The 11,933-nt window shown below is 38.7% G+C and overlaps 1 protein-coding gene across 1 annotated transcript in view; it reads left to right on the top strand.

Annotated features, from left to right (window-relative positions):
* Nucleotides 1-11,933, top strand: part of LOC124803307 (odorant receptor Or2-like) — a 77,563-nt gene that overhangs the window by 28,424 nt on the left and 37,206 nt on the right. Inside the window, exon 3 of the mRNA XM_047264491.1 lies at nt 7,304-7,403. Coding sequence (XP_047120447.1) covers nt 7,304-7,403 — 100 coding nt within the window. The remainder of the gene's footprint in view (nt 1-7,303; nt 7,404-11,933) is intronic.

Genomic DNA, 11,933 nt, shown 5'->3' with positions numbered 1-11,933 from the left:
ATGCCATTGAAAGGAAACAGCCACTCAGAGAACTTCCAACATCGAGGACTATTTCATTCTCATTTGTAACTGCATAAGATCTGCATCACTGAGAAATGAATATGAGAGGTAGAGGCAACAATATCAGTAAGATCCTTTAACAGCAAAACACACACGTATTGGTCAGGTGCAGATTTCTCTGACTTGTGAGAAACACACCACACACACACAATATTTACATCAACGCGATTTTCACATGAAAAATATCTGTCAAAATATATTGTGCGTGTAACCTACAGTATTTCCAGAGACAAAATTCTGTATTATTAATCAAAATTGTCTAAAATTCATCAGGAACACACACACACACACACACACACACACACACACACACACACACACACATACACATACACACAATATTTATCCCAATCATCACGTTATTATTTCCATGTCTAAAATGTCTGTCGAAATGCATGTGACACTACTGATCTAACTTACGGTTTACACTTAACTCTTTGTACCACACTTGGTGCAAATCACAATAGTGCTCCTAATTACATATTTCCTCATCTAAATTGCTTGTATTTTTGTACTGCAAGTGAACATAACCCAAGATATCTAAAATAACGTCTCAGCTACTCTACGAGTTCAATTATTGTGTAATTTAAAGGTTAACATATACTTCATACCTAAAACATACATGTGGACTCTCAAACGAACTATTAAAATGCCTTTGGTCCAAAATGAAACTGTCAGCAGCCTCTGTAGAGATTCGTAGATTTGTTTTATAACAGTAAAAAACGCACATGGCGGGTATGTTCTAACTGAAAATTAAGAAATGAAATCGCTTGCAAATCGACACTACTGATCTACCTTTTTGTAGCTTTGCTGAACAACGAACAAAAATATGTCATTGTACCATATTTTAAACAAAACAAAAATTCTGTATATTATTTATCACAGTTTGTAAACATTTGTCGGATAACATTTCGAAACGCGGAAGGAACCAATGATGTAACAGAAAAGTTAAAATTTCTGTCCTGGTACTACATTTTAAAGAATCCTAACATTTTATGTATTATTAACCCAAATAAATAAATATTTCTTCTATAACCATGGAAACCCATACTCCACTACTGCTCTACCTACAGATTAAGATGTAGTTGGCGAGAAGTGACTTATGCTGTCACAGAGTGGTAACTACGTGATATAATATGAGAAACAGTAGTTTCAACATTTGAATGCTACAAACATTCATACAGGTAATAAACTAGCATATCTTTCATCGATCCACTTTCAATTACATTTGAAGCCAACAAAACGTTCAAGGATCTCCATGCTAGGGAAAAATTTTTATCGTGGGCATACAAAACGTTTGTGTTCATCTGCTAACTTAGCTAACATACGCTGTCTTGTACCACACTTAAAAAGAAGTCTGAATTCTTTATCAAATTTTGTAAATATTTGTTCCATAGCTTTACAAAACATACTAGGCGTTACTAATCCAATTCACAGTTAAAACTGCACTTGTCGATGGGGATAGTTTAATATCTTTATCAGACTTTAAACAAACCAAATATTGTCTGTGTTTTTGTTTTTCTAATACAGCAAGATCTGTTCTATAAAGTTACAATAACATGTGCCACAAAGCTTACTTATAAAGGTCCCCTAGGTAGGCCTTACGCTGTCGCACTGGTTTGTTTTAACTGTAGTGCAAAGACTGTATTGTACTCATCGGTAAGTGCAAAGTAGCCTATACGTTACATCAGTTGCACCATGTCTGATTTGATATTTTACAGAACAAATCATCACACACTATGATACAAAATAAAAACAATTTTTGGCTTTCCTTAAAATGTGGTAAAAGTATAGAAATTGTATCACTGTCAAGTGCACCAAAACCGGTAAGTTAGATAAGTAGTGTCTATATAGGAGTCGCGAATTTTTTACGGTTACAGAACAATTAAGCTACAACAGTATTTGTCTGGAGCGCAAAGACCAAATTTTCGTGTGGAACCTTGTCCATCAGTCTTGACCAAGCGGTGTCTGTGACGTTAACATAACGTATTTGGTGCTTTTCAATGCTATGACTGCGTATTACGAAAACGTACAGCTGAAGTGATAGATACATTCAAGATCTTCTCACAATGAAGCAATTTCAGTACAGATTGTTTTCCTAAAGTTCAGAAAACGTAATGTCGCTGTAAGAAAGATTATTGTTTAGTAGCTGTTTATGGACTGTTGTACTGATAACATATTTAGATAATCATGATTCCACAATGGCGATCAGGAAATATTGCAGCGTACCTTGAAAGATCGTTTTTGCATACCAGCCAGCATATATATGTCCAAGATAAGTTGTAATTATAGGAAGCTGTATTAGCCTGTTAATAACGTAAATAATATTTTTATTGGTATATTACTTTTTCCTCTTTAAAGTTATACTTAACCTATGGGAAAGTGTCAGATATTACTGCGCTGCAAGTGTGTGCACTGCTATAAATCGATAATATAGCCAAATGAGCATTGTGGCACACAGTTTGAGGATCCACGTTGCCATTGTTGTCCAGTGCACCTTAATCTGTAAGTTATATTGGCTGATACATTTGACATTTAATATTTGTAAATACTATACGTTACACCAGTATTGCCAATATCTTTATTTACCTTAGACAGACGTTGTAGTTGAGGACATGACACTGTGGTACTATATATAAACTAAATGTGTCTGTATGTGTTGTTGTGTGTTTGTGTGGGTGTCTTGCTGACTAAGCTTATGTAATTTAGGTAAGACATGTAAACGCTGTGTATTACACCAGTATTGACACTATCATCACGTATTTTTGCTGATGTGTGTGCACATGTGTGTGCATGCATGCGTGTGTGTGTGTGTGTGTGTGTGTGTGTGTGTGTGTGTGTGTGTGTGTGTGTGTGTGTAACCTGTCACGTACATAACCTTGATATATCCTCAACCTGTATTTGCGTGAAACTGACGCTACGACATCAGGTTTCATCAAACAGTACTGCAAGGGAAGAAAGAATTGTAGCATCTGGTAAATGTTTGCTTAATGACAGCACGTTACGAAACACAACTTTAACTACGTAATCTTCATGTGTTTGCAAAAACAGAAAATGTAGTATTAGTTTCTTTTGCTGCAGTGTTTCGATTTCCGTACTCGCAGATGCCGATTCTGAGATTTCAGATGGAGCATTTAAGCTACCTCAATTCACGGTCAACAGAAGTCAGAGACGACGTTGCTCCAGAGAAACCTACACACAACATCGATTATTTTAAGTCTGTAAAAATATTAACAGAAGCTTTTGGTATGACTGCACCTTACAACTGGTAAACTGCCGTATGTTGTGCCTGTTCCGTCGGAACCTGAGCACGATGATATACAGGTTTTTTCATTGTGTAAGTGAAGGCATCCAATATGATTTTAGGGAGTGTTGATATTTCCGGTAGGCTATCTGACATTTACGTCTTGTTCGAGTCTCACACTTTTTTCGAATAATACCTACACATGGGAGGCTGCTTTTCAAATGCTTCTTTGTGTAATCTAAAGCATTCAGTATTCCGGTAGTATCACTCACAATGCCTTCCATAGTGTTCGTAATGATAGTTAGCCTCCCCTGTAGCATGCACATACTCGTGAAAACAAGTTCTCAAGAAGGCGATAGGTCTGCATTGTAATTGAAGCACTTACAGACTGAAAAACGTTTCTATCAACTTTTGGATTTATTGCTCCTGAAATCACCACAGTAGCTTTCATATCACAGCCTTCAGTGCCACTCCGAGACAATATGTAACTGTTATATCTGTCGACTTCATTCTAGGTAGCAACCTCTGTGGCCTTCAGTAGGCAGACCATTAGTGTCGTGACATCTAGAATTTCTTAACTCTGTATCAATAAAATTTATGTGACAGATATCCATTTTGTGTAAGGTTATTACGAATGTTAGATCGTGTTTAAGCTTTATTATTTTTGTCATCGTAAAGAGACGGAAAGGTTCCCACAACGCAGCACCAGACAGAGACGGCAATGGATTTCGACAGGTATTTGGCTGAAAAACAGAGCTGTATCCTACCGGTGGTAAATAATAGATCTCGGAAGATGAATAAGCTGTTTCCAAAATGTAAAGACAAGTATTTTCTTCATTTGCCATCTAGTAGGAGGACCAGCGACATCCAGATCTCCAACACAAATTAACGAAATGATCTTCGTCGAGGCTACATCTATAATGCAATGCGCGCAGCTCAACATGGCGTTCGGGTTCCTTCTTCAAGACACTGACAGCCACTTGGAGGCTGTAAAATCCGATTTCGGGAATAAGGCTTTGACAAGTGGAATGCGGGCGGATCGTAACTTGTGGAAACATCTCGTTACCACAGATGTCGCACGGCCATAAGATGTAATATTTACCACAGTTCACAGTTCCAGACATGGCAACACTTGAAACGCTTCTGTACAAAGTACTGCTCCCAACTCCTATCTTGTGGTTATATGGTCACGCCCTTGACCGAACTATGTATGTTCCTCTTTGCTTTAAATTGTAATTAAATTTAAATATTTCCTAATTGTTTCTCGATTCTCACAAAATAATTACAATTAAACCATGCATTTAGTACGTGAGTCACTATGTTGATTACATTCTTCTACTCCAACAAATTTTAAAATATCTCTGTTTGTTATCTTTTCAAAATTCCACCTAATCTAAAGGCAACATCACTTTTCCTCAAAAAGAGGTATGGATGAGTTTAGGCCACGCCACTGCTTCTTTACACCATGGTGACAAAGGTCATAGACTGCCTCCGAGTATCGATCGTGATAGACCTCTTTTTGCCTGGTGTAGTGCATCATCTCTGTTTGGCATAGACCCAACATGTCATTGGAAGTCCTCAGCAGAAATACTGAGCCATGCTGCGATTATAGCAGTCCATGATTGAGAAAGTGTAGCCAGTGCATGATTTTCTGCATAAAATGACCCCTCGATCGTGACCTATAAATTTACCCCGCATGGAGTGTCCCGGCCAACAATGCCATACGATCATTTCATTTCATTTCGATGTGATTCGTGTCGGGCGACCTCGCTGGACAAATGATTTGCTCGAATTGTCCAGAATGTTCTTCAAACCAACCGCGAACAATTTTGACCTGCGAGTCCATGACATCAAATGGTACCTGAACATAGGCAGTTCCAGTCCAAGATCTGTGCCATTGGACCAGGGGACCCAATCCATTCCATCTAAACACAGGCCACACCGCTATGGGCCACCAACAGCTTGCATGGTGCCTGGTTGACTACCTGGGCCCATGGCTTTTTGGGGTCTGCACCACACTCGAAAGCTGTCATCAGCTCCTGCCAATTGAAATTGGGACTCACCTGACCAGACCATGGTTTTCCAATCGTGCGTGGTCCAACTGATAGTCATGAGCCCGGGATAGGCGCAGCACAGGCAGTTGTGGCGGTGGTCTGCTGCTTTAGCCCATTAACGCCTAATTTCGCCTCACTGTCGTACCGGATACGTTCGTCGTACGTCCCACATTGATTTCTGCATTTATTTTAAATGAGTTTGCTTGTCGGTTAGCACTGATTAATCGATCGTTCAGTTAAGGTCGTCGGCCACTGCATTATCCATGATGAGCATTAATGCCTGATGTGTTGTATTCTTGGCACACTCTTTGCTCTGTGGATCTCGGAGTGATGAATTCCCTAATTATGTCAGAAATGGGAAGTCCCTTACGTCTAGCTCCAACCACCATCCCGCTTTCAAAGTCTCCTAATTCCCGTCGTGCGGCCATAATCACGTCGGAAACTTATTCAAGTGCATCACCTGAGTACAAATGATAGCTCCGGCGATGTACTGCTCTTTCATGCCTTGTGTACACGATACTACCGCTATCTATATATCTGCATACTGCTAACCCATGATTTTTGTCACCTCATTGTATAAGCTAACGAACATTGGAATCATTCATAATGTCAGCTAAAAATATAACTTACTGCGCCGTCCTTCGGATTTTACATAGTGGCGAAAATATTACAGCACATTGGACTATCATAATGCATTCCCTGTGTAACGGATTATTTGTGTGCTGTCATGTGTCATCCAGAATTAGTTAAAAACAGTGTGCAATAGAGTCATAGGAAGAAGAATGTAGTTCGGTCGACGATAATGCGAAGGAGAAGTCCTGTTGCTAGCTAGCACACGTGGGAGGGCTGTAGGCCCATAGTTCCAGAAAATCGACTTCTCATCACCTTCAGTCCATATATCGTTGTTGTTCTGGTCTTCAATCCAAAGACTGGTTTGATGCATCTCTCCATACTACTCTATCTTGTAAAACCCACTTTATCTCCAGATAGCTATTGTAACCTACACCCCTCTGAATCCTCTCATTGTATTCTCCCTCTACAACCTTCGATTCTTCTCTAAAATACTACACTGGTGATCTCTTGATGCCTTAGAATGTATCTTATGAACTGAGTCCTTCCTCTAGTCAGGTTGTTCCACAAATTTCTTTTCTCATCACTTTTATTCGCTACCTCCGCATTAGTTACTTAATTTACCCACTTAATCTTCAGCATTCTTCTGAAGCAACACAATAGCGCTTCTATTCTTTCCTTGTCTGAAATGTTTGTCTTCAATGTTTCACTCCCATACATGGCTACATTCCAGACAACTATGATTAGAAAAGATTTGCTACTACTTAAATCTATATTCGATGTTAATGAATTTCTCTCCCTCAGAAACGCTGTTATTGCCATTGTCAGACTGCATTTCATATCCTCTCTATTTCGGCCGTCATCAGTTATTTTGCTGCCCAAATAGAAAACTCAGGTACTGCTCTAAGTGTCTCATTTCCTAAACCATTTCCCTCAGCATCGCCTGATTATATTCAACTCCATTCGAATATTCTTGTCTTGCTTTTGCTGATGTTCATCTTGTGTCCTCCTTTCAAGACACTGTCCACTAAGTTTAACTGTTCTTCCAAGTATTTTCGGTGTCTACAGCACAAATTTCGATGAGTGTCTACATTCCTGAGGCATCTTATCATGAAAGCAGTATTAAGCCTTATTTAGACAGAAGACACACTACGTGAACTAGTGTAGCTACCTTCTTCACCCCCGCAACCCTCTCCCACCCTACTTAAGATGCTGAATGAGAACTGCGCTGTCTTTCTGGACTAGCCTCATTCATAAAAATTAGGTAGAATACGTGTGGCATTATATCAGCTTATTCTGTATCTCGTTGAGCAATACGCAATTTTACACCTCTCCTCTACTGGATTCTAGCATCAACGTCTTCTGATTTTAATAGGAATGTCGACTTGCTGCAAAGCTGCCTGGGCGTAGTGCTGCTGGGGCAAAGTTTATCCGTCGGTACCGCGGCCTGCTTCGAGATGTTCCAGATTGCCACGGTCAGTGAACGCGTCTTATATCTGTAATAGTAATCTGAGTGTGCATATTGTTTTTCGAATAAGCTTACTTAAAAAAAAGTTTATTTATTGTTCTATAAATAACAATAAAAACAAATTTCACCATGAAACTGACGCTTAACAGCATATTTGTTGTGTATCGACTTATTTAAACTATCTGTCCAACAGGAATTCTTTTAAGGAACGACAATATGCACATTGGTCTAGCATCACGGTTAAATCTGACGAGAAAAATAAACATGCTAGTAACTGTTACTCGTAATTGAAAACTCAAGTAGACGTTAAGAGTTGTCCTAAAAACACCATAGCATATTATTTTTCTGCTTAATACTAATACCAGCATAGCATTCTGCGTCAGTGCGTAAGTCATGAATGACTTTTGGTGATTCATACAAGATTTTTATGTTATGTACAGATGAAATAATGAGCAAGTACTGTCACAGAGAGAAAGTTAACAAGAATTGTGGTGCAATAGGACCTACAGAGGAAAATCGAGAGTAGAAAAGTTTATGAAGTGAAAAAGGTATTATTGGTAGGTAGTAGTCCTGGAAGAAGGATATGAAAATTACAACAGAGGCCTTTCGACGGAGATTATCGTATTATAAGGTGAATGACGTAAATTGTGAATCGTGGCCTTCGGAAAAAGCATCTGGATAAGCTGTATATAATGACAGTTGGAAGTGCTGAGGCATATCGCTCAGAATTCTCCTCCCACTTATCTGAAATTCTTGTCTGTTTTTCATCAGTATAATAAACGCTGGATGAAGTTTTCTGCGGTATGAGATGACGAAGAGTTTGAGGACTTGGGGAAAAGGGAATTCGCTAAAAAATGCCTCACTCATTGGTCAAATCCATTATGATGTCCGTAACTTTTTATCCAATAGAACCTCTAAATAATTTTACATGGACTGTTTCAGTTAGTGTATGGCAGTTAATGTTTTCTCTGGAGCCAACAGGTCATGTTTCTTGGTTTGGAATCACGTAATATTTGACTTTATAAGATTAAGAATTAATCTGTTTATCAGCAACTAATTGTAGGACTGTTTGGCCACCAACCAAACAGTGTATACTGATAATAGCTTTCCTTCAGTTAGTATACCTGTGGCACCAGCGAATATTTACAGTTTAGGACCAATCGTCTAGCATCGTTGTAAGCTACTTCACTGTATGTAGATTAATAAAAAGATCTGACCCAATATTAATTCTTATGGGACGCTATAAGTGATGTTTCCCCATTCTCAGGATAGTTTCATTCCAATACGATTGTCTACCAACGTGACACTCTGCTTTCTGATAAGAAGGTAAAACTCCCATCCACATTTTAGTCAGCCTAGTGGAAATTTTTTGCCTAAAAAGAGTCCTTGGCTGGAGAGTGCATACCACAAATATATTTTTGCTTTTATTCTCTCACAGGACATAATTTGTTAGACCTTGTATAGCATTGAGTGTGGAGAATCCTTTACAAAATCTGAAGTTATGAAGTTCTACTAAGATAAATGAGTCCACGTTTTATCATTGACAGTATCCTCACTGAAATTTTTAAAAGCTGGAAGCCATATCTCTCGGTTTTAGACAGGTTTGGTATGCACTATGTTAATGTGTTAGGAACTATGGCCAGCCTGTATGGTGACCCTTAAAAACATAGTTTGAGAGTAATGCTATCAAGTCAGGAATATATTTGAATACTTTGCCAAAAACACCTGATAAATTTTGTAATCTCCTTAGGGATTGTATTTTTGACACCAGCGTCTGCTTGTGTTGCATATTGTTTCCACCAAAATAGATCTAAAGGATCTGTATTTGGTTGTTTCTTAGTTGCTGTCGTCGTTAATAACTAGTCGTTGAATTTTGTGGCCAATCATTCCAGAGGGTGACCATTTGTCACACAACTACATCTTGGGGACATTGTGAAAAATGAATAGCTTTCTTTCATTTTTTAATAAGGTTGCAAAATTTTTTCGTTTCATTCATCGATTGTGCTATTTTTTAATATAGTGCATCTATTTCGTAACGGTGATACGAAACTGGGCGATTAGGCAATACTGTTGGAATTAAAGTTTTGGTTGGCTAAAGCTCATCTTCTAAATTAGGCAGAGCTCTGTTGGCCAAGACAACATAAATTAATCATTCAATGTCAGAAGTTGTTTATCTCCTGTTATTAATTTTTTTAGTGTTTAACATGAATATTTTAGGCTAACTGGTTAACTAAACCAACATGTTTAAAATGGAGTTAAATTTTCCAAAAGCATTTTTTGTCTTATAAAATTCTTCTCATAGTCTCTATCCAAACACAATTATCATGTTACTGTTATATGATTCCGTGATTAAATAGTGCTTTTCTATGATGTGAAATTCAGTTGCCTGGATATATTACTTTGTAACATCATAATAAAAAATGCTGTTTGCCATTCTTATAAATCGCTAAGGGAGGTTGGATCTACAATCAAACTGTTCACGCTCGTTGCATAGGTTCCTTCGGTCATCGTAGAGATACTATGGCAAATAATCCCATGTTAGACATCAGCAATCCTAGCCGCTATCTGACAGAAAACTGAGACTAATGTCTCCACAAGTAACTATTCTCCATACAAATCAGTCATTCGCAGGCGCTATTTGTGTACTTTGGGGTTCTCTTGCATGGGATTTCGTCTTGTCTAGATAATTTCTCTGTACCTATCGTATCGCCTCCTAATACTGGAGATATCAAATGATATACTCAGCTAGTAGTTTCAACTTAAAAAAGCTAGCCACGACAGCAGCATACAGAAACACCTGCACATGTGGTCAAGTGTTTATAGCATCTGGTAACAGAAGCAGGAACATCCAGCTTAAAGAATGTAAGAACGACTGTAGTCTGGGTGACAAGGATAGATCAGTGATAGAACATCAGGTACTTGGGCCAGGAAAGTATCAGATTCGGTTCTCCGACAATATAGATTTATTAAGGACCAACCATTTGCAAGTTACGGTGTGTAAATAGGGCATAGAAATTCAAAAGTGTAAAGACAGCTGTAACAAAAGGAAGAAGGACTGAAATTAAACAAATTGTGAGATTCAGTGCTGAATGAAAATAGCATCAATTATTTCGTATTACAAGCTCCAAAATACACGTCAGTGTGACTCTGGGATTTTAGCAAGCCTGATGACATTACGACCAGACTGTTGCATGAAAACGTATAAGCAGTTTGGCCTGCTGGCCTGACTTACATTTGAAACTATGGTGCCTTTATCACTTGTAGGGAACTGCTTTATGAAAGTTAAGATATGTTCTGTTGGTGTCTGGCAAACTGTCAGTAGCATCAGCCTGTGGGGTTAGTAACATGCTATCGTGGAATGGTACACATACTCAGGTGACTTTTCAAGACATATAGGCCATCATTAATCTGAAGTGCCTAAAACTTATCACCATTCATATTAAAATTCATATATTAATAATATTATATATATATATATATATATATATATATATATATATATATATATTGCTATTTTAATTAACGAGAATTCTCATGTACTCGTGGTAGGCACTAGCTGATGTAGGATATTATGCACATACAGCTCTGTTGGTACTTCTTTGCAACACAACTGAATTTAGTCAGCACCACCCCCTGATAGATAATGTTTACCTGAAGCAAGACTTTCAGAATACACTAGAAATCAGTGATTTATCATGCTAGATACGCAATTTTAATTGGTTCAATATCACTTTTGGAGCGATTAATTCTATGCAATTTTTGTGAGGGTTTCAGTAACAGCCCCTTGCTCTCCCTCAAGGTCACTGCTTTTCGCATTCCCCCACCTCCCTTCTCATGGCATTCTCCACTGTTTCATATTCCCAGCCACCTCCAGTCTTTCTTCTGCCTGTGTGTGTCTACATGTTTTATTTAAACAATTTAGAAACATTGTTGCTGCTACGCTATATACAATTAGGGTCTGTGTGCCTCATTATTACATACTTAAACAATTAGGCTGGAGCACAAAGCATCATCATTTCCGACACTACCAGCTCAAACCACGTCTGCACAGCAAATTCTTGGACTGAGAACCCTGATTGAAAGAGGGCTTGCATCCCACTTCACTGCTAATGGCAATCACCAGCCAGGGACACTGTGGGAGTTGGGACGGCAGTAGACTCCTATCCACACACCCCTCCTTCTGCCCCAAAACCGTCGACATTCCCCTGCCGTATCTGAGACAGGTTTCAGTGACCTATGAATGTGTACATCTGCCAAGCTGAAAAGAAGAACCACACCTACCTTTCTTTCCAAGCAGCCACCTCAGCTGAGAAGAAGGATCACATCTGGAGTAAACCTGCCTTTCCTTCCTTAATAACGGATTGGTGTGTGGGCTAAATATCTCACGAAATAAGCGTCAAACTAAAAAACTACAAAGAACGGAACTTGTCTAGCTTGAAGGGGGAAACCAGATGGCTGTATGGTTGGCCCGCTAGATGGCGCTCCCATAGGTCAAACGGATATCAACTGCATTTTCTTAAATAGGAACCCCTCCTTT

This window comes from Schistocerca piceifrons, chromosome 6, assembly GCF_021461385.2.
Source record: "Schistocerca piceifrons isolate TAMUIC-IGC-003096 chromosome 6, iqSchPice1.1, whole genome shotgun sequence".
Classification (NCBI taxonomy): Eukaryota; Metazoa; Arthropoda; class Insecta; order Orthoptera; family Acrididae; genus Schistocerca; species Schistocerca piceifrons.
The sequence above is the reverse complement of the archived record's forward strand: the minus strand, read 5'-3'. Positions and strand labels throughout refer to the sequence as shown.